Source organism: Choloepus didactylus, chromosome 2 (assembly GCF_015220235.1).
Source record: "Choloepus didactylus isolate mChoDid1 chromosome 2, mChoDid1.pri, whole genome shotgun sequence".
In the NCBI taxonomy this organism is placed as follows: domain Eukaryota; kingdom Metazoa; phylum Chordata; class Mammalia; order Pilosa; family Megalonychidae; genus Choloepus; species Choloepus didactylus.
In genome coordinates, this window is record NC_051308.1 from 87,799,557 (window position 1) to 87,823,837 (window position 24,281).

The window sequence follows — 24,281 nt, forward strand, 5'->3', positions numbered from 1 at the left end:
ATATCCCTTGTCTTCCTTGCCACTATCCTAGAATCTCATCACTTAAGTCTGGACTGCTGTAATTTTTTCCTGATTAGTCTCTTTGCTCCTAATTTCCCATCTCTTCTGAAAGATTAATCTGTTCAAAGCTTAATATTCTTCAAAACATTTTGAATACCACCCGCTCCCCCACCCCCCCAACTAATACCTTTATTGTTTCTAATTGCCTAAAGTATATATTCCAAACTGTGTTAAAAACTTTTACCGTCTAGCCTCCCAGATGAATGTCTCCTGAATACTAGATATCTGAAATTTATGTAAGCATTTTTACTTATTTTCTGCTTGACTGAGCCAGACTTTTCTTTAAAGGCCTAACTCCTTCGTACAACAAATGACTGACCCACGGTACTTGCTCTTGCTTCAGCTCCTATGCTGATTCTCTGCTTTACTCATTAAGCATTTAGCATGTGCTTTTTGGTATCATTTATTATTATTATTATTTTTGTATATTTCTCCATTTACTCATTTATTCCATGAGCTTCTTGAATGTAGGAACAATGTTTTATATACTTCATTGTCTCTTCCTTGCTCAGTTCACATTTATTGTGTAATAAGCACTCAAAAAATATTCATCAAATTCATTACATTCAATGATTATGTATTCCTTCATTGAATATTTGCTGAATGTCAACTGATGACCTCTGTTCCAGTTTGCTAATGCTGCCGTTATGCAAAACACCAAAAAATAGATTGGCTTTTATAAAGGGGGTTTATTTGATTACAAAGCTACCATCTGAAGCCCAAGAAAATGTCCAAAGTAAGGCATCAACAATAGTACCTTCACTGGAGAAAGGCCATTGGCATCTGAGAAACTTCTGTTAGCTGGGAAGGCATGTGGCTGGTGTCTGCTTGCTCCCCCATTGTGTTCCAAAATGGCGTTCTCCAAATGTCAGCTTTCAACAGCCATCTTCAAAATGTCTCTCTTAGTTGCTCTCCAAAATGTCACTCACAGCTGCACTGAGTTCCTTCTATTTGTCTGCTCATTTATATGGCTCCAGTGATTTAATTCAGACCCAACCTGAATGGGTGGGGTAAAACCTCCATGGAAATTATCCAATCAAAGTCATCACCCACAGTTGGGTGGCTCATATCTCCGTGGAAACATCCAATCAAAAGGTCACACCCTAATCAAAAAGATTATCAATCTGCCCCCATATGATTGCATCAAAGAACATGGCTTTTTCTTGGGGACATAATATATACAAACTGGCACAACCTTGATGACCCTTGCTTTCATGTACTTACATTTAGTTCAAAAGACAGACACTGCACAAACAACAAAAATAAAAATCAGATGGATACCTTTATTTATTTGTTAGCTGACAAATATTTAATAATCATCCATCACAGGTCAGGTTTTATGTTACATGTTGGTAGTACAATGCTGAAACTGATGATGGAGAAGAATCACATACAAACAAATAAAATACAATGTAATAAGTGCAAACATAACAACTTGGCAGCAAAAAGGAGGGCCCTACTATCTGTTAAGGAGAGTTAGGGAAGGCTTTACATTTTAGTTGGGTCTTGAAAGTGATTTGAAACAAGGGGTTGCAATATTTTTGCAAGAAAAGGGTGGTTCTTAGAAAATGCGTAAGTCCATTCCTAAAACATTATTCTGAGCAGAAACTTGAGCTAAACCTAATAAGCTTGGAATACGAGGGTGAGCAGTTTAAGGCAGAATTGGAAGAGGGTGTCAGCCATCAGTTGCTAGGCCTTCATTCAGGCTCTTCCTTAGCCCTGCCCTGAGCATAGACAGACATTCTTTTAAGACCCTCATCTTCAACACCCAGGGCAGAATTAAATTTGGGATTCTTTCCTCTAAGAGTCATAGAATATAGAGTTGGAAAGGATACTGAGAATCACACAGTTCAGTTGCTCCCAACTTATATTCCCTAGAATTTTAGGCATTCTGAAAGCGGTAAGTAAAAATCTGCAAGCAATTTTCAATACTCCAAAAAGCCTAGAAGAAACTGCATATAGTTTGTGCTAGTAAATGCCGGATTTCCCTGTTTTGTGCTAGAATTGTATCAGACCCACATTAAACCAAGGTTCTGACCGATCTATGGTATGATTAAGTATAATTTGTTTCCCATAATTGTCGTACTCAATGGTAAAAAACTTTTCAAAATACAGGAGTGAGCTCATGGTCGAACCAGTAAAACTGGTAACATATAGTACAATGTTTGCTATTTACAAAGCACTTTTCCTTAACTTCATCTTATTTTATTTCTCATAACATTGTCGAAGAGCTTAACAGCCGTGCCCGTTGGTCTTGACTCTCAGTTTAGTGATCTTTCCACTGATTCGTGCTTCTAGGTTTCCTTCCGTGTTATCTACAGCGCCTTCAATCCCTCATTGGGAAAGCACCTGTCGTGCACTCGCCATTGGGTCACACTGCCTGTCTCTCAGGGAGTAGCAACCGCTTCCTTCACGCCCAGGAGGAATGAGACTCGTTCCCACGCATGCGTGATATAGCGACTCAGTAACCCCAACACTCTTCTGGGTCCAGAGCTGGGACCCCTGTCTCGCTGCGCCCAAAGCGCGCGTGCGCAGTTGCCCTTTGAGCCCCCGCCGTCCCTACGTCATCGGAACTACCCCTCCACTCTTACCATTCAGTCCATTCTCCTCAACTCTTTCCCTTTATTCCAATACGTCAGGAAGGAAAACAGCTTTCGACAAGGGATTCTCCCATTGCTAAGCGCACACCGTCACCGAAGGCTTGTTGTTAGTGTTTGAGGGCCACTCAGGTTGTGTATAAAGTTGTATTCCCCGCCGCTCCCGCCCCTTCCGCCGGTCGCGCAGGCGCACGGCCGGCTCACGGAGCGCCGGGGTTGGCTGCGGCAGGGACCGCGGCGGCGGCGGCCTCGAGAGCGGTAGTGGTTTCTACTCTCCTTTATTAGTTTCCTCCGCCCCCTCCCATCGGACGTTGTTGTGTGGTTGCCTTAAAAAAATCAACTTTATTGTTCCTCAGCCCCACCTCTCGTCTCAGCGCGCGTCCTCAGGATGCAGTGAGGCTGAGGGGAGGGGAGGCAGCGGCGGGTCGCGGTCCCGGTCCCTCTCCTCCGAGTACCCTGCCGGAGGGGAGGGAGTCACGATGTCCGGTAGCCGCCAGGCCGGGTCGGGCTCCGCTGGGACTAGCCCTGGCTCTTCCGCGGCCTCCTCGTTGACTTCCGCCTCCTCGTCCTTATCCTCTTCCCCGTCGCCCCCTTCCGTGGCGGCGTCGGCGACGGCGCTGGTGTCCGGCGGGGCGGCCCAGGCCGCGGGCTCGGGCGGCCTCGGGGGCTCCGTGCGGCCTGTGCTGGTGGCGGCTGCTGTGTCGGGCAGCGGCGTTGGGAGCGGCGGCGGGGCGGTGTCCGCGGGCCTGTCCCGGATCAGCTGCACTACCAGGCCCAGCGCCGGCTTAGGTGGGAGCAGCTCCAGCCTAGGTAGCGGCAGCAGGAAGCGACCTTTGCTCACCCCTCTCTGCAACGGGCTCATCAACTCCTACGAGGACAAAAGCAACGACTTCGTGTGGTGGGTTTGAAAAGCAATTCCTTCCTCCTTACATTACGAGTATCTATTGGTTAGGCTGTCGGGTTCAGTCAAAGAGTGGCCTGTTTGAGAGCTTGGGATATTGGTACTATGGTGGTGTCTGCAGAGAGATTGGAGCTACTAGTTGGTGGAGTAGGGTGATATTGAAGTCCCGAGGCAGGGTGGGGATAATAAAAAAGATAAGTACTGGTAGGGAGGAAGTGAAAGGAGTTTAGGGAATAATAAGTAAAGGGGAGGGGAGAGACGGAGGGTCACATCTCCATTTTCTGGTCAGTAGAAAGATAAAGTTGGGCAAACAGGTTGAGCCTTGCATTTTCTGGCTGACTTGTATATTAGACACCCCAAATCAGTTTTATTTCTTGTTGAGGTGAATTAAATTTGTAAAGAAAACAGATTGTTCTGTTTTCTTTTTTGTTCTAATGTCATTGAGAGTTTTCGTTAAAAATTCTGAATATTTCAGAGGGATGGAGTTGTTGGTCAAAACTTGCTTACTGGAAGTATGGTGGATGGAGCTCTAAACACAGGTAAAACTGTGTTAAGGGGAAGTAGTGTTTAATACTAGTATCCAGCATGTGTGTAAGTATGTGTCTAAATATATCTCTTCTCACATTTCAAAGTGTAGGTCACTTGTTCTTAAATCTGCTTTTGAGGCTACTGTAGTCAGAAACGTCCGTTCATAAAAAAATTAACTTCTCAATTGAATGTCTTGAAAGAGGAACTGCATTTATTAAATACCAATGTGTCAGGCAAACTTGTACTACACTTGTAGAACACAGTATATAGGAACTTCTGATTTCAGAAACCCTAGATATTGGAGATTTTGTCATCATAAAAAAACAACACATAACGTTTTGTGCATCTCGAATGATATACAGGAGTATTAAGTCATGATATTTGGCATAGAGGGGTTATCCATGTTAAGTGAAAGATGGAGTTGTCTTGTTGACAGTGTTTTGGGATTTTCCTTGGACTTGGGATATTAGTTGGATTATGAGAGAGGAATTATTTTATAGCTGAGAACTGGTAGAATTTTGTGCTTTTCCTTTGGAGGAAATTGTTGATAGACTTAAGATATTAGTGATGTAAGAAATTGGCTTGATATATCATGGATAAAATTGATTCATTTTAGGGTTGAAGATGGTCTGAGTCGGTGTCATTATATATGACAGGATTATACACTGGGAAGGGAAGTGATTGATAAGACCTATAGATTTTAGCTCCTGAAGAAAAAATATTGTGTTTACTCATATTTAATGTTTTGTTTATTCAGATTTCTGTTTTTGTCTTAATTATTCTGGATTCAGAATTAACTCGTGTTTCATTGAAACTGGTCATAATTGTGATTATTTATAAATAATTTAAGCAGCTTATGGTTGGGTGTTTGCACTCATACCCAGTAGAGAGTGCCATATGATAAGGTAGAAGCTAAAATCACAAAATGGGGGTTTGCCGAATTTAATCTTTTTAGCTACCATTTACATTTCAATTTTCAGTAGGTTAAAAGAAAACAAACATGTCACCATCCATATAGGTATACTGAAATAGTGTAAAAGATGTAAGAAATAAGGAAATCATTCATTCATTCAACAAACATTTATTTAGCACTCGTCGTCTGCCAGGCACCGTATGAGTTTCATGTGCTATAAGCCATTGTGAAGGGATTTGGAGAGGACGGGCACAGAAACAGCTGGAACTGATTTTTTTAAGGGCAAGATTATAAACATTTTTATTAGTCATCACTTAACTTCTAAGAATTTTAGTCCACTCTTGAATCCGTGTTCCTTAGATTGTTCTGTTTTCTTTTATATTCTAGTGGCAGTGAGAGTTTTCGTTAAAAATTCTGAATATTTCAGTTTCTGTCTAAGGAGCTCATTAATCCATTATTTCTTTTTCTGGTGAAGTTGGATATTCAGAAGAATTAATTAATGGAATATGTTTTCTGTTTCTCCAGCCGAGTTTGATTTTGGCTCCTTTTGGGGTAGGAGGATATGGATTGGGCAAGACCCTTGGAATCCTTTTAGTTTCTAATTGGTTGTGGATGGTTGGTCTGTCTGGTTTGCCCCAGGGTTGAATTGTGAACCAAATTGCTCTATGCTTTTATATCTACATGAGGCCCAAGTTCAAATAATGATGATAATTCCTTACTTATCTATTGTACGTTTGAAAGATATGTGTATATTTCACATCTCATTTTATCTTTAGAGCTCTACTTTAATATATTAATGTAATTAAATTCCCATCAAGTCACAGACAAGTTAAGTAATTTTCTTTTAGATTGGACAGCTAGGGGACAAAAATGAGAACTTGGATCTCCTAATTCTCAACTTAGTGCTTTCTTTTTATGGAATTAGAAAATTTCAGATGTATAAATTTGAGTACATTACTTTGCATTTAGTCTAGTGGATCTTAAATGGGTTAAGTAGGAGGGAAGCAACTATTTCTTAATCAACTGAGATTAATGCTTTTATCCCTAACAATTGTCTCCTACTTTGCCTGCCACTCACCACTCATCCCATGAGGATGTGTCAGATTTGGAGACTGGAGTGAACAATGTGGTTTGCAAAAGCTCTGCTGGTGATAATGATATATCCTACTTCCTTTCTTGAGAACAGTTGAACTGATTTAAAGTCAATACATGATTTTCAGTAACACACATTGACGTCTCTTGACTAATGTCGTATTTGAAAGTAAGTCTATATTTAATTGCAGAATTGATTAAAATTCTAGGGATTTATAGTTTGCACTTTAAACTTTTCATACAAACAATTTTAACTGTGTATTATTGGTGGAGAATCTGCGGTAGAGGAGAGAGAAGTATTTAGCTTGACATCAGTTAATTCCTTGACATTCAAAGAAGTCGTCTTTTTTATTGTCTAAATTTCTCTTACTTAGTCCATTTAACTGAACTATGCATCTAGCCTATATTGGGAAGGTTTCCCCATTCTTTTATTCTGTCCCCTTTTTTCTATTACATAGGTACTCCCTCTTTATTTCTTTTCCAACTACCTAGAATGATCTTTTTGATTGCTGGAAGTCCTAGGTTCTCCAAGTTGCAGCCGAAATACCTATTTTCAATGAGATAGTAAGCCCCTTGTGGGAAAGTTAGAGTCTTAATCATCTGTCTGGTAGAAAGTAGGTTGTATTCAATAAATATCTGAGTCCTATCTTGTGTCAGACTGTTAAAACTCTCTATCCTTAAGGAACTTATGATTTAATGCAAAGAAAAGCTTTTAACTGTATAATTATAACATCTAACCTGGCATCATTGTTACTGTCATTGTTACTCTTAGTATAATGCAACTATCAAATATTCTCTTTAATTCAGTAGTTGTTTCACAATCCTCAGCATAGCGCTCTAGGTAGCTATTACATATTAATCACATTTAGCACTGAAAGTTGAAATCTTTTGGCTGTTCTTGCACCTGTGTTTTTCAAACTCAAAAAAATGAAATAGAACATTTGATAGAATCCGTCATAAGAATAAATTTGATGAAACTTTTATTTTTGATGATTTATATGTGATGAGTAAAGTATTTCTTACTGGGTATCAGGGTTAAAATTTTTTGAAAGTCACTAAATTATGTGATATAATTTCCACTCTGACATTTAGGAAAAATGCAAGTGAAAAATTTAAGTAACTGATTTAGACTTTTGCAAACTTATAAATGTAAAATTGTAATTTACTCAGCCACTTAAATAAACTTTAGAATTCATTACATTATTATTTTAGTAACATCAGCCAAGAACCTTCTTGAATCTGCAAGACTGAAACCTGGTGATTCTTTTGCTTAATGATACATGTACCATTTAGATGGTGATGATGAAATATACTTTGCAGAAGATGTCAGTTAATAGCAGTTAAACTTGGTCCTTCTGACTATCAGAAGGTGGGTCATCAGCATCAATGTTGTCGGAAGACTTAGGTGATGGAGAAAATTAAGGAGGTGATTATGAAACAGGATATAATAGACTGTTAACATGAATTCCAGCCTATAACTTAAGAGGGAGGTGTTTGTTCAGTAGTAGTTCATTACTAAATAACGTGCTGATTTGTAGCTATCTTCTCCTTTTACAAATCTTTTTACCTTTCCTGGTAATGAGCCAGCATTACTAAGGTGATCATATTTCATCTAAGTATTGTTATTGATTAAAGTAACTGCAGCATTAAATCTTAATGCTCACTTTTTCTCCTTAAATGTGCATATCTGTTTTTGATGGTTATTTCTTCTGACACAGACTGCTTCTACAGCTTAAGAGAAAGACTCTTTTATTTGGACAGTGGGATCTGCCATCCTCTCCTGTTAAAATTTGTATTATATAAAATAAAATGTTTCTTAAATTAGCCATTTGTCATCATACATGCATGTGCTTGGTTCTATTCATATAGGCTCCTACCTTTTCAAGTCATGTTATTGAAGGTAGCATGTTTTCTTATCCTCCTATGTTAATTGCCTTTTCGCTTTTCACAATTAAGTTTCACAAACTGACTTTTCCCCCTGCTTTTTATATAATGTGAAGGGTGGATTGTTATAGGCAGCCTGATTTCTGTTCATTTTATTTCTGGTATAGCCTTTGGGAATCCATCCTTCTCTATTTCTAGTCTGTGTGATTTGAGGTGAGTAGTCTCCTTCCCTAAAATGAGAGTTGGATCACATGATCTATGCCCAAGTAATCCAGGGGATTTCAATGACCATTTTGCATTTCTGTCAGCTGCATTTGTGAGTTCTAGTGGCTCCACCTCCTTGCCAACACTTTGTATTTTCTGTCTTTTAAACTTTAATCATTAATACTATTGCATTGTGGTAATAATTTGCATTACCTTAATTAATGACTGATGATGTCCATATTTTCTCGTGCTTATTTGCCATTTATATATCTTTTGTGAAGTGACTGGTCTAATCTTTTTGTGCATTTTTCTCTTAAGTTGTTTGTATTTTAAGTTGTAACGGTTCTTTATGTATTCTTGTAAATGACTTCAATAATTTCTGATACCAACTATAATATAATTCTTACTCTAACTACTAGGAATCAGGACAGACCCCTCAGGTTAAAGTTACAATCCTGCTGTCATTTCAGACACCAGCCATGAGTTCAGAGGTTCCTGGGCCATCTGGCTTCTGATTTCCTGGCTACAAATTTGGGAGTTTCTACTATCCTATCAGATTCAACAATTTGCTAGAATGACCCACTGAACTCCAGAAAGTGCTGTTTTTAGGCTTATAGTTTTGTGATAGCAAAATGTATACAAATCTTAAGGAGCCAAATGGAGAGACCATAGGGTCTGGAGGGTCTCTAATGCAAGTTTCCTTGTCCTCTCCTTGTGGAATCAGAATGCATACCCTTTGGCACACTGATGTATATTATTAATCTTGGAAGTTTGCTCAAGGTTCAATGTTCAGGGCTTTTATTAGGGTTTCATTATGTAGGCATGATTGATGGGATCAGTGCTTAGGTGATTGATCTCAATATTCAGCCCCCACCTCCCCCTCTTCCAGAAGTTCTGGCCAGCCCCCCAATCCCACAAGACTACCGGTGTGGCTAGCCCTACCCTGACTTCTCATTAGCATTAACTATCAGATGTGGTGTGGTACTCTATATGAATAATGGTATCATTGACAATTTGAAAAATTTAGAAGTTACCCCCCACGCGCCCCCCAGGAGCCAGGACAAAGGAGAGACATGTTTTAGAGGCCAAATTCAATACTATACAATGCTGGATACATGTCTTTTGTTAGATATAAGTATTGTGATATTTTCTCTTAGTTGTTGTTTACCTTTTCATTTTTTTTTAACAGTCTTTTGAAGTGCAAACATTTTTAATTTTGATTAAGCTCAATTTATCAATTTTCTTTTATGCTTTGTAATTTTTGTGTCCTATCTGGAAAATTGTTGTCTAACACAAAGTCACAAAGATTTTCTGTTGTCTTCTAAAAGCTTTATAGTTTTAGTTCTTATGGTTAGGTATATGATCCATTAAAGTTAATTTTTATATATGGTGTGTGGTAAGGTTTGAGTTTGAAGTTTTTTCCCTCTCACCGTGGTTATTTGATTCTTGTAGCACCATTTGTTGAAAAGATTATCCTTTGGTCATTGAATTTTCTTGGCACCTTTGTCAAAAAGCAGTTAATCATATAGATGTGGGTTTATTTCTGGACTTATTCTGTTCCATTGATCTGTATGTTTATTCTTATACCAATACCACATTGTCTTGATTACTGTACCTTTATAGTAAGTCTTGACATAAGGTAGTGTAATTTTGTACCTCTTTTTTCAAAAATGTAAAATCAGCCTGTCAATTTCTACAGAAAAGTGCTCTAGGATTTAAATTTGGTTTGCCATGAATCTGTGACTCAGTTTAGGGAGACTTGGTTGATATTTTAGCAGTATTGAATCTTTTGGACCATGAACATAGTCTGTATTTCTCTGGTTATTTAGGTCTTCTTTAGTTTCTTTTAGCAATATTTTGTAGTTTTCAGTGTTTGAGTCTTGTACATATATTGTTAAATTTACCCCTATGTATTTCATGTTTTTGATGCAGTTGTAAATGTTGGTCTTTTAATTTCAATTTCTAATTTTTTGTTATGAATACATAAAAATACAATATATCTTTGTATATTGATCTTTTATTCTGTGAATTATTAAATTAACTTATTCTAGTAGTTTTTTGGTAGAACCTATAGAATTTTCTGAGAAAATAATCATGTCATCAGCAAGTAAAGATAGTTACTTCTTTCTTCAAATTTGTTTGCCGTATTTTACTGGATTAGATTTGCTAATTTTTTAAAAGGAATTTTCTTCATCTTTATGAGTGATATTGGTCTGTGAGTATTCTTGTAATATTTTCCTCTTTTGGTATCAAGATAATGCTGGTCTTTTAATAGAATGTGAGAATTATCTGTTTTGTTTTCTGTAAGAGTTTTTGTAAAATTGGTATTGTTTCTCCCTTAAGTGTTTGGTAGAATTCTCCAGTGAAGCCATTTAATTTTTGTGGGAAGTTTTTTAATTATTCAGTCAGTTTCCTTAATAGATATAAGACTATTCAGCTTTTCTATTTCTTGAGTGAGCTTTGGTAATTTGACTGTAAAGGAATTTGTCCATTTCACCCAAGTTGTTGGATTTATTGGCATAAAGTTCATAATATATCCTTATCCTTTTAATGTCTGTAAGAGTCCTCTTTTCATTCCTGATACTGGTAATTTGTGTTTTCTCTCACAAACTTGGTTCTGTTTGTGAGAATTATCCATTTTGTTGATCCTTTCAAATAACTGGCTTTGGTATTTATTTTCTGTATAGTTTGTTTATTTTCTATTCCACTGATTTTCAACTTTATTCTTATACTTTTCCTTCTACTTTGAGTTTCATCTTCCCTTTTTCTAGTTTCTTTGTATGGAAGCTTTATATAATTGACTTTTAACTTTCTTTTCTAATAAAAAACATTTAATCCTATTAGTTTCCCTTTCTAAGGTCTGCTATAGTTGCATCTTTTCATTTTCATTCAGTTCAAAATATTTTCTCATTTCCTTTGTGATTTCTTATTTGAACCATGTGTTATTTTAAAGTCTGATGTTCTAACTTGTAATGTTTGAGAATTTTCTGGATTCATTCTCTTTTTGATTTCTGATATAATTCAACTTTGTTCAGAGAGCATGCTTGATATGATTTCAGTCCTCTTAATTGTATTGAGACTTGTTTCATTGTCCACCATAAGCTTTATCTTGGTTAATGTCCCATATGTGCTTGAAAAAAATACATATTCTGATGTGTGTAGGCTGAGGTGTTTTATAAATGTCAGTTAGGTCAGCTTGGTTATATGTTCAGTTCTCTACACCCCTATTTATTTACTGTATGCTTTTTTCTATCAGTTAGTGAAAGAGGAGTGTTAAAATCTTCAGCCATCTCCAACTATAGTTGTAGATATGGCTCTTTTTCCTTTCAGTCCTGTCAGTTTTTGCTTCATCTATTTTGAAGCTCTGTTATTAGAGCATACAGATTAAGAATTGGTGAATTGATCTCTTTAACATTTTGAAATGTTTCTCTTTATCTCTGGTAATGTTCCTTGTTCTGAAATCTTCTTAGTCTGATATTAATATAGCCTCTCAAGCTTTTTATTGTATCAGTGTTTACATGGTATGTTTTCTGCCCTTCACTCTACCATGTCTGTGTTTTAATATTTATAGTGGGTTTCATGTAGATAGCATGTCTTGCTTTTTAATTTAATATGACGGTTTCCTTTCAGTTGGATTGTTTAGACTGTTTACATTTTTTAAATTCAATTTTATTGAGATATATTCACATACCATGCAGTCATACAATATGTACAATCAGTTGTTCGCAGCATTATATAGTTGTGCGTTCATCACCCAAATTAATTTTTGAACATTTTCATTACCACACACACGAAAATAATAAGAATAAAAATTAAAGTGAAAAAGAACAATTTAAGTAAAAAAGAACACTGGGTGCCTTTTTACTTGACCATTTTTAAGATTTTAATTTATATCCATTATTGGCTTATTAGCTGTAATTGTATGTGTTTGTGAGTGTGTCTGTTTGCAGAGGAGTGCTTGCTCCAGGGTTTACAGTATTCTTTTTAACTTTTCATACTGCCTACAATTAATGCTGTATTGCTTCGTATATAATATAAGATTTTTGTTATAGTATACTTCCATTCTCCCCCTCTGTGCTGTTATTCTTATATATGTTGCTACTGCATAGGTTATAAACACTTCAGTGTATTATAAACAATTTTCTTTTAAACTTTCAATTATCTTTTAAAGAGATTATATATAGAGAAGAAAATATTGTCCATATTTACCCTATGTATTTGCCATGTCTGGCTCACTTTGTTTCTTTATGTAGATCCAGGTATCTCTCTAATGACATTGTAGTTTGACCTAAAGAACCTCATTTAAAATTTCTTGTGCTATTGTGCTGGCAACAAAATCTCAGCCTTTGTTTATCTGAAAATGTCTTTATTTCATCTTCATTTTGGAAAGATACTTTCAATGGGTATAAAATATCTAGGCTGACTTTTCTTCTGTTACTTTAAAGATCTTGTTACATTGTCTCTGGTCTACAAGAAATGTTGTTTCTTTGGTTCCTCTGTACATAAAATGCCTTTTGATTATGACTTGCCTTGGTTTGACTTTCCTTGTGTTTTTCCTGCTTGGGATTCATTAAGTTTCTGGGATCATGGGATTTTATGTTTTTATCACATTTGGAAAATTTTTTGGCATTATTTTTTTCAAATATTTTTTCCTGCCCTGACTCCTTTCCCTGGACTCCAGTTACACATATATTTGATTGTTTCGTATTTTCTGACAGACCATGAAGGCTTCTGAACAATTTTCTGTCTTTTTCTTTTCAGGTTTATTTATTTACCTTTTTTTTTTTTTTAATGCTTTGTCTTCAAGTTCAGCGCTCCTTTGTTCTGAAATATTTGATAGGCTCTTAATCTTATAATTAAAAGTTTTTCCTTAGATTTTTAGATGTGTGCTATTTGGTTCTTTCTTATACCTTTCATTATTTTCTTCATTATATTTGTATTTTCCTTTAAATCCTTGTATATATTCATGAAAGTTCTTTTAAAGTTCTTTTATTGCTAATTCTACCATCTCCATAATTTTTGAATCTTTTTCTCTATTGACTAAAATTTCTCCAGTTTATAACTAACATTTTCATGCTTCTTTGCATGTGTAGTAATTTTTGATGGGATGCAGGGCTTTTGAAGTTTGCACTAGTGTGTGCTTGGTCTTGTTTCTTCCTATGAGGAGTATTGGCCTTTGTTCTGGCAGGCAGTTAGGTTACTAACAGAGAAGTTGTTCCTTTTGACACTTGTTTTCAAGTTTTTTCTTAAAGGTTGAGTTATCAGTAGCTTTTATTTTTACCCTAGCTTAGCCCTTCTATTAGGTTGTGACCCTTTGGTGGTGTACTTTACTGAATGTCTTAAGTATTTCATATTGTGTCTTCTCTCTAGCTAGTGGGAACTGGAACAATCGACAGCTGTCTATTTGCTCTGGCTTTGTTAGGCTTACAGCTCCTGGCAGTTGTTCTTTCCCCATGAGTTCTTTTCTCAGCCTTGTGGGGTTTTATCCTGTGCGTGTGAAAATTTGTATTCTGCTAAAGAATCTTTTTTGCAAATTTATGGACGTTTTTTCTTTATGTAGTTCTCTCTGCTCTGGTAGTTTGCTCCCCAATTCTAGCTTCCTTGGCCTTTCCGAACTTAAAACTGTATCTCCTCTACTCTTCATGATTGCATTCTCCCTGGATACTCTGTATTCTGGAAATTCTCTCCATGCAAAGAGATAGAGAATCGTGGAGCTCACTCACTTCATTTATTTCTCTTTTCACGGGGATCACTATCCTGTGCTGCTGCTTGTCTGTTGACTGAAAACAGTCATTTCGTTTCTTTCATGTGGTTTTTAATTGTTTATCATGGAATGATAAGTCCTGAAACTGTTATTCCCTTATGGCCAGAAGTGTACATTCTTTGATACTTTAATATATTTTTCACAGTGTTGTACACCAATCACCACTGTCTAAATCCAGAGTATTTTCATCATCCCTAAAAGAAACCCTGTACCCATTAAGCAGTCACTTCGCTTTCTCCCCATCCCCCAATCTGTGGCAACCACTAATCTACTTTCTGTGTCTATAGATTTGCCTCTTCTGGACATTTTATATAAATGGAGTTATACAGTATGAAACCTTTTGTCTGGCTTCTTTCACTTAGCATAATGTTTTCAAGTTTTATCCATGTTGGAGCATGTATCAGAATGTCATTCTGTTTTTATGGCTGGATAATACTCCATTGTATGAATAGACCATATTCATTCATCAGTTGTTGGATATTTGGGTTATTTCCATTTTTGGGGCTATTATGAATAATGCTTCTATGAACATTTATGTACAAGTTTTTGTTTGAACATATTTTGTCAGGTCTGTTGGATATATACCTAAGAGTAGATTTGATGGGTCATTAATTCTGGTTTAACTTTTTGAGGATCCATAAACTTTTTCACAGTGGCTGCATAATTTTCATGCTTACCACCAATGTATTAGAGTTTCAGTTTCTCTGCATTTTTCCTAACTTTTTTAAGAAAAATTTTTTATAGCCAATTTAAGTGGCCTAGTGTGAAGTGGTATCTCATTGTGGTTTTGATTTGCATTTCCCTGATGACTAATGATGTTGAAAATGTTTCAGTGTAATTGGCCATTCCTTATCCATTATGCTTATTTGCTCTTGTGTTCTTCCTTTTTATTTTTCTAATTTTTTGAGTTCTTTTACCTCTTTTTTCAAATAATTCTTTCTTCCAAATACCTGGTTCCTGACTTTTTTTTTTGTTCATATTTTTCTTTTCCTTTGCATGTTCTATCATTTTCTTTATCCTAGTCCATTTTGAAATATTGGATTATAGTATCTCTTTGTTTTGGGCCCCTGTTTTCTGGACTGCTTTCATTGGTTCTGTGGATAGTGCTGTGCTCCTTACTCAACTGTGAACTTTTTTGTGGTTTGTTTTTTAGAGTGATTAAAGATAAGAAAAAGTGTCTTATTTTTAAGTTCATTGTTACAATTTCTGGAACTCTATCTTTTTGTGTGGATCCTACTTTCTTTCTGACTTCCTGTTACTTCTAACTTACTTCAGTATATGTAGTAGCTCAGGTCTGTGTGCAGTTGATTCTCCAAGATAAGTGATTATCTGAAAATGACTTTATTTTACCTTCATTTTCTTTCTTAAACTTTTCATTTTTATTATAATTGGATGTGGTCTCGGTCTATTTGGCTTTATCCTGTTTGGAGTTCATTGAGCTTCTTGGATGGATATTCATATTCTTTGTTAAATTGGGAAGGTTTCAGTCATTATTTCTTCAAATACTCTCTCTACTCCTTTCTTTCTTCTCCTTCTTGATGGTGTCCCATGGGTTCCTCAGGTCTGTTCACTTTTCTTCTTTTATCTTTTTTCTTTTATCATTCTTTTATCTTTCTGTTCCTCAGACTGAATTATCTTCAGTTCACTGATTCTTCTGGCCCCTCTAATCTGCTGTTGAATCCACCTAGGGAATTTTTAATTTGTATTATTGTGGTCTTCAGTGCCATTGGGTTCCTTTTCATAGTTTATTTCTCTTTATTGACATTCCCTCTGTTTTCCTTTATTGTTTTCCTACCATCCTTTAGTTCTTTGTCTGTGTTTTCCTTTAACTCTTTGGACATATGTAGGCTCTTTTTTTTTTTATATATTTTTTATTTTTTTAAGTCTTTGTCTGATGAGTTCCGGGTCTGTTCCTTCTTGTTGATGGTTTCAAATGCTTTACTCTTTTCCTTTGTATAGATCATTACTTCCTGCTTTTTGGTATGTTTTGTAATCTTTTGTTGAAACCTGAATATTTTGGTATTTTAATATGCTCTTGCTTGAATTTAGGCTCTGGGGCGTGTGTTCCTTATGCTTGTATTCAGGTAGTGTTATGAATGCTAGGAACTAACCAAAAAAGCAAAATAAAAAAGAAACTACCTTTCCCCGTCTTTTCCAGTTGTCCTGTGTGAGTGTTCTCCTTCAGAGCTTAGCCATATAATGAATTTGGAGAATATCTCTAAGCAAAAGTGTAGGGTGTTCCGATGACTTTTCTGCACGTGTCTTGTCTTGAGTATGTGCGTGGTGCTAGGAATTCCCTTTTGTATGTGGATATGAATGTCTGTCTCCTGTTGCCTAGGAAAAAGTGTCTCCTCATGGTCTTGGCTGCTGCACCTTATGTCCTGCAACCCGAAGTCCCTGCTCCCAGGCAGCCATTACTTGGTTGCTCTCCCATAGTGTTCTGTAGGAGAGTTCAGTGAGCTGCCTTGACATGTAGGGCAAGTTCTGGGATGGTGAGCCACAATGATGTCCTGATGAGGGGATGGGAGGAGGACCATCAAGGGCAGCAGGAAATTTTTCTACCATTATAACTTGCCTTTTTCTTGATTTGGTGCTTACCCTGTTATTGCAACCCTTTAAGTGTTTTCCAGAGCTCAGAGAAAAATTTTTGTGCCAGTTCTTGCTGGTTATTGAAAGCTTTTATTACAGAATGGATTCCTGGAGTGTCACACTCTCTTTTTTTGATTGGGGTGTGATCTTTGTTCTTGAAAGATTTTTGCTGGGTGTAGAATTCTGCATTTAAAATTTTCTTTCAGTATTTTAAAGATGCCACTTCATCATCTGTTAGCTAGCAAAGTTTCTTATGAAAAGTCTGCTTTAATTCTTATCTTTATTCCTCTATATGTAATATTTCTTTGGCTGCCTTCGTGATTTTTTTCTTTCTCTTTGTTTTCAGCATTTTAAATATGATTTGTATCTGTGGGTAATTTTTAGTTTTTTTAAAATCCTTCTTAGGGTACCTGAGTCTTGGGTCTATGGTTTGATGTCTCATTATGTTTTCAAAATTTCAGCCAGTGTCTTTTCACGTAGTTTTTGGCACATTCTTTTCCTTCTGGGAATTCAGTTGCAGGTATTTTAGACCATTTGATATTGTCCTATTACTCTTGGGTGCTTTGTTCTGCTTCTCCCCCCAACCCTTTTTTCTTTTTGTGTATTTAATTTGGGTAATTGCTGTCGAATTATCTTCAGATTCTCTGATTATTTCCTCAGCTTGTGGTTAGTGTATTGATGAGCCTGTTGAAAGAATTTTTCATCTCTTGTACTATGGGGTTTTTTTTTTTTTTTTAGTTTGTAGTAATTTCATTTCACTTTCTTTTACATTTTCCTTGTCTTTGTTGAACTTCCCTGTCTTTTCATGCATATTGTTCATTTTTTCCTTCAGATTCTCTAACATGTTAATCATAGTTATGTTAAAGTCCCTTTCTCATAAGTGTGACCATTTAGGTTATCTCTGAGTCTTTTTTTATTGCTTTGTCTCTTAGCAGTGGCTTGTTTATTCTTGTATGTGTATTTTATGCCAGAGATTGTGTGTAGAACAGCAGAGCCTGGAAAAATGGTGTTTATGCCTGGAAATGATCATTCCTTTTCTTCTGTGAGTGTGGAGATTGAGTCAGTTTTGTTAAGAGTTGAGCTGTGTTAGAATTTTGTTTTTTTATATACTTATCTTACGTGACTCATATAGGCTTTGCATTCCTCCAGTGTCGTCTTGTATTTAGGGTAGGGTTTGGGGTGCTGGAGAGCTTTACCTCACTTTTTATGCTCTACCCTCAGTTTTCAGTGTGCACACCTGCTCTTCAGAATGGGTATCTCTCCATGCTTTTGTCTCTTTCCCCCACCCCAGCTCACCTCCAACTCCCAGTGTGAGACTTTTTTGCAGTGTGAAACTGCACATTTTATTGAGATATATTCACATACCATATAATCCATCTGAAGTATACAGTCAGTTGTCTCACAGTATCATCTAGGTGTGCAATTACCATCACACTCAATTTTAGACCATTTTCATTACTCCAAAAAGAAAAATAGCAGACATAAAAAAGAAAACCCAGGACACCTCATACCCTTTATTCCCTCCTATTATCTACCCCAGGTATTGGTATGATACAGGTGTTACTGTTGCTGAAAGAATATTAAAATCATAATGCATTTGTTTTAAGTGTACAGTTTGATGAGCGTTGATAAATATATTTAATCATGTATTCATTACTGTAATTAAGGTATAGATCATTTCTATCACCCTAGAAAGTTTCCTCTTGCCTGTTGCAGTTAATCTCCACCACTGAAGACAACCACTGATTTGGCTACTATAGATTAGTTTGTCTGTTGTAGAATTTCATGTAAATTTATACAGTGGATGCTCTTTTGTGTCTTACTTGTTTTGCACAGCATAATGTTTTTGAGATTCAGCTATGGTGTTGTATCAGTATTTCATCACTTTTTATTTTTTAGTGTTCATTACTTTTTTTTGTTTTTGTTTTTTGTCTGGGCTCTATTTCAACTTTTTTTTTTTTAACAGTTGCTGTATGTATTAATACTGATATTCATATCTGCTGAGCTCTAACTCTGAGTTACGGGTGTAACACAGATACCCAGTGTTCCAGAGACCAATCCGATTATACAGTAAGGGATCAACATCTCAGAGTCTGGAGATCGCCGTTACAATTCAGGAATAGATTTGACTGCTGTAAGAGCTTATAATCTCGGGACCATTACAATAATCATTTCCCTGTTAGGCTGTGCTCTAAGATTCAATTCTGAGTTTACACATTGTAGTTAATCCATACTGATGAGGCATTATAGTGTTTGCCTTTGTTTCTGGAGTACTTCACTCAATATGCTATCTACAGGATCCATTCACCTCATTGTCTGTCTCACAGCTTCACTCCTTGTAGTTGCTCAGTATTCCATTGTATGCATACACTGCAGTTCACCATTCTGTTCCTCAGTGGATGTACCCTTAGGCTACCTCCATCCATTGCAAATCATGAATACTGCCTCCATAAACACCAATGTGCAAATGTCCATTCATGTCTCTGCTCTCAGATCTTCCAAATACATACCCCATAATGAGGTTGTAGGATATTATGGCCTGACATAATTAGCTTCTTGTGGAGCCCCCACAGTGACCTCCAGAAAGGCTATACCATTTTGCCTCCTCATCAACAGTAAACAGGTACATCCCTCTCTCCATGTTTTCTCCAGCACTTTTACCTCTATTTATATTTTTTCCTACAATCTTACAGAGATATATTCACATAACATACAACCATCCACAGTGTACAATCAGTTGTTCACAGCATCATCACATAGTTGTACGTTTATCACCACAGTCAGCACCTGAACATATTGATTATGAAAAAGTATTTTTTTTTTTTTTGGTGAATAATAAAAAAAGATAATAAAAATGTCATACAATGCAATATAATAGTAAGGACAGAAAACACCACCACCACCAAGAATCCTACATCCCTCCCCCATATCCTCCTCTCATATGCATTTAACTTTGGTATATTGCTTTTGTTACATTTAATGGAAGCATATTGGAATGTTACTGTTGACCACAGACTCCAGTTTGCTTTGATTATGTTTTTTCCCAAATATCATCCCTTTTTCAACACTCTGCATGGTTGACATTCATTTGTTCTCCCACATGTAAAAACATTTTTATATTTGTACATTTAGCAACAGTCATTGGCCACTCCAGTTTGTGTCAAGTTATACAGTCCCAGTCTTCATCATCTATCTTTACCTCTGTTGTCATACATTCCCCTATCCCAAGCTTTACACAGACATCTTTGTTCCATGTACTTAAAATATTGTGCCACCATTACACAATATTATGCTATCTATTTCTGTATCTGTACAGTCAATCCTGCTGAACATTTCTGTAGTCCTTCAGCATCAAATGCCTGATCTCTACCCTCTTTCTATCTCCTGGTAGCCTGTGTTGTCGGCTTTTAACTCTCTGCATTTGCTCATTAATGTTAGTTCACATTAGTGAGATCAAACAGTATTTGTCCTTTTGTTTCTGGCTAGCTTCACTCAACATAATGCCCTCAAGGTTCATCCACTTTATTATATGTTCCATGTCTTTGTTCTGTCTTACAGCTGCTTTGTATTCCATCATGTGTATATACCACAGTTTGTTTATCCACTCGTCTGTTGATGGACATTTGGGCTGCTTCCATCTCTTGGCAATCGTGAAAAGTGCTACAGTAAACATCAGTTTACAAATGTCCATTTGTGTTCAGTTCCTTTGAGTATATACCTAGCAATGGAATAGCTGGGTCATATGGCAGATCTATACTTAGCTTCCTGAGGAACCTCCACACTGTCTTCCAGAGTGGTTGCGCCATTCTACATTCCCACCAGCAATGAATAATTGTGCCTGTTTCTCCACATCCTCTCCAGCACTTGTAATTTTCCTTTTTTTCTGTTTTTTTTTTTTTTTTTTTTTGGATAATGGCTCTTCTGGTAGGTATGAGATGATAACTCTTTGTGGTTTTGATTTGCATTTTTTCTAATAGTCAGTGAAATTGAGCATTTTTTCGTATGTTTTTGAGCCATTTGTATTTCCTCTTTGGAAAAGTGTCTGTCCATGTCTTTTGCCCATTTTTTAATTGGGTTGTTTGTCTTTCTGTTGTTGAGTTGTAAGATTGCTTTATATATTTGGGATATTAAACCCTTATCTGATATGTGATTTCCAAATATTGTCTCCCATTGTGTAGGCTGCCTTTTTACTTTTCTAACAAAATCCTTTGATGTACAAAAGTGTTTGGTTTTGAGGAGATCCCGTTTGTCTCTTTGTTCTTTGGTTGCTTGTGCTTTGGGTGTAAGGTCTAGGAAACTACCTCCTACCATAAGATCTTTAAGATAGTGCCCTACATTTTCTTCTAAGAGTCTTATGGTCTTAGCACTTATGTTTAGGTTTTTGATCCAATTAGAGTTAATTTTTGTGTAAGGTGTGAGGGAGTCCTCCTTCATTCTTTTGGAAATGGATATCCAGTTCTCCAAACCATTTACTGAAGAGGCTGCTCTGTCCCAGTTGATTTAGCTTGACTGCTTTATCAAAGATCCGTTGTCCATAGATGCGAGAGTCTATTTCTGAACACTGAATTTGATTCCATTGGTGTATATCTCTGTCCTTATACCAGTACCATGCTGTTTTGAGCACTGTAGCTTCGTAATATGCTTCAGAGTCAGGTAGTGTGGGACCTCCCACTTTGTTCCTCTTTCACAAGATATTTTTGTTTATTCGGGGCACCTTGCCCTTCCACATAAATTTGATTATTCGTTTTTCTGTTTCTGCAAAGTAAGTTGTTGGGATTTTAATTGGTATTGCATTGAATCTATAAAATCATTTTAGGTAGAGTTGACCTCTTAATTATATTTAGTCTTCCAATCCATAAACATGGTATGTTCTTCCAGTCTTTTAGGTCCTGTTTGATTTCTTTTAGCAGTTTCTTGTAATTTTCTTTGTATAGGTCTTTTGTGGCCTTTGTTAAGTTTATTCCTAAATACTTGATTCTTTTAGGTGCTATTGTAAATAGAATTTTTTTCTTTTATTTCTTCCTCTTGTTGCACATCATTTGCATACAAGAACACTACAGATTTTTGCATGTTTATCTTGTAGGCTGCCGCTTTGCTATAGATTTTTCTGGATTTTCTAAATAAAGAATCATGTCATTTGCAAACAGTGAAAGTTTTACTTCTTTCTCTACAATTTGGATGCCTTTTATTTCTTTTTCTTGCGTGATTGCTCTAGCTAGAACTTCCAGCACAATGTTGAATAACAGTGGTGACAGTGGGCATCCCTGCCTTGTTCCAGATCTTAGAGGTAAAGCTTTCAGTCTCTCCCCATTGAGTACAATGTTAGCTGAGGTTTTTTCATGTATTGCCTTTATCATATTGAGAAAATTCCCTTCTTTTCCTATCCTTTGAAGTGTTTTCATCAAGAAAGAATGTTGAATTCTGTCATGCCTTTTCTGCATCGATCGAGATGATCATGTGGTTCTTCTGCTTTGATTTATTGATGCGGTGTATTACATTAATTGATTTTCTTATGTTGAATCAGCCTTGCATACCTGGAATAAACCCCACTTGGTCGTTTTCACTCTTTTACCTAGGATTTTCTTGTTGGTTGGCTTTGTTCTCTAATCTTTGGTGTTTAGTTCTGCTTATTCTAGACCTTTAACTTATATTCTGTTTAGTTGATCAGTTTTTCACCTCTTGTTTTTCTGTTTCTTGCCCTGCCTCTGTGTAGTCTTTTTGTATGGTGAGCTCCTCAGATATGGTAAGTACCAGTCAGGTTTTCCTAGTCCAGAGAGGCCCAGGTCTCAGGAGGAAGATACAGAATTTCCTTGAAAATGAGACCCTACTGTGAGGCCTTTAGACTCTGTGCTTCTCCTATGCTCTCTGGTAGGTGGTGCTTGCCAGCCCGCAGATCCCCCACCAGTGTAAGGAGGCTGGGAGCCTTTAGATCTCCAGGTGACCCTGACCCTGTAGGGTGCGTGACTGACAGAAGCTAGTTTCTGAATTCCAACCTCTGGGATCTGTGTTCCCAGCAGGGCTGGGAAGTTATGGTGTTCAGCAAATTTTCTCTACTAGTAGACTTACTACTTTGTCTCTCAGAGCTATCTTAGCTCTCTTCTTGCCTGGGCCCAAATTGCAAGTCTTTGATGCTTTTTGTAGTGGGCTTCTTAGAATAATTGTTTTAGAAAAAGAGAAAAAAATAAAAAATAAAAAAATGAAGGGCCCAGTGTGGACTGTTTACAGTTCTTGCAGATCTGTTGGGCTATTGAAATACTAAAAGACCAGGAGTTGAGGGTTATTAAGGAACAAAGAAGCAGAGAAGCTGGCTTTTCAGACAAGGGCTCTGCCTCCCTGGATTTGCATATGTGTCTTATACTCTTTGAGCCCTGCCGTTCTCCTCATTATGTTCACCTGATTCCAGAGTCTGTTTTTATTTTGTTTTCTAATTTTTTACTGTTTTGCTAGCCCTGTCTCCTCTCCGCTGAGCTGACTGCTCCCAGATTTTCTGGTGTCTGCTCTCAGTTTATCTGTGCTTGCAGCTTTCATTCTCCCTTCTTGTTCCCAGCATTGATGGCTCTTCCTCCCATGGGACTGTGCCTGGCAGGGAGGGGCACGGGCCTCCAGCTGCGAGAACTTAACAGGTTTCGCTGATCTCAGATGTTCCATGCATTCATGAGTGTTGTATAAAGTTTTTTCAGTCTCACATACCTCTGCGGTGTCCAGTCTACGCAATTCCTGGCTTTCTACCAGCTGCCCCAGAGGAGTAACTACAACCTGCACCTCACCACTCCACCATCTTGCCCCGCCCCTTGTGTTCATTACTTTTGTATCCTTTGAATATAGCACAGTTTATTTGTCCATTCTGTGTTGTTTCCAGTTTTTTACTATTATGAATAAAATTGTTATGGACAATTGACAGTAGGTCCTTTTGTATTTTCATTTCTCTAATATTTTGTTGACCTGTTCAATGAAGTTTTCATTTCAGATACTGTATTTTCCAGCTCTAGAAATTTAGTTTGTTCTTTTTTATACCTGCCATTTTTTTCATTGTATTCATATGTTTCCTTAAATATTGAATGAATTTCTAATATTTGTTTTGAAGTTCTTTTCTGCTAATGCCATTATTCTATTGATTGTTTTTTCTCCTATTAATGGGTCCCACTTTCCTGCTACTTCACATGTCTAATAATTTTTCTTTGGATGGTAGACATTACACGTTGTATGTTGTTGGACTTTGTCTGGCAGGCAATTAAGTTACTTGCAGATCAGTTTAACCCTTTTGAGGATTGCTTTTACTTTTTTCTTTTTTTTTTAATTTAAAAATTTCTTTTTAGGGTGGTGTTCTAGTTTGCTAATGCTGCCAGAATGCAAAACACCAGAGATGGATTGGCTTTTATAAAAGGGGGTTTACTTGGTTACACAGTTACAGTCTTAAGGCCATAAAGTGTCCAGGGTAACACATCAGCAATCAGGCACCTTCACTGGAGGATGGCCAATGGTGTCCAGGAAACCTCTGTTAGCTGGGAAGGCACATGGCTGGTGTCTGCTCCAAAGTTCTGGTTTCAAAATGGCTTTCTCCCAGGACGTTCCTCTCTAGGCTGCAATTCCTCAAAAATGTCACTCTTAGTTGCACTTGGGGTATTTGTTCTCTCTTAGCTTCTCCGGAGCAAGAGTCTGCTTTCAATGGCCGTTCTTCAAACTCTCTCATCTGCAGCTCCTGTGCTTTCTTCAAAGTGTCCCTCTTGGTTGCAGCTCCTCTTCAAAACA

At 37.0% G+C, this 24,281-nt stretch overlaps 1 protein-coding gene across 1 annotated transcript in view; it reads left to right on the forward strand.

Annotated features, from left to right (window-relative positions):
- The first annotated feature begins 2,865 nt into the window (after window positions 1-2,865).
- The window catches only part of COP1 (COP1 E3 ubiquitin ligase), a 301,460-nt gene continuing 280,044 nt past the window's right edge, over window positions 2,866-24,281 (forward strand). The window contains exon 1 of the mRNA XM_037825287.1: window positions 2,866-3,555. Within this exon, the coding sequence (XP_037681215.1) occupies window positions 3,137-3,555 (419 nt within the window). The 5' untranslated portion in view covers window positions 2,866-3,136. The remainder of the gene's footprint in view (window positions 3,556-24,281) is intronic.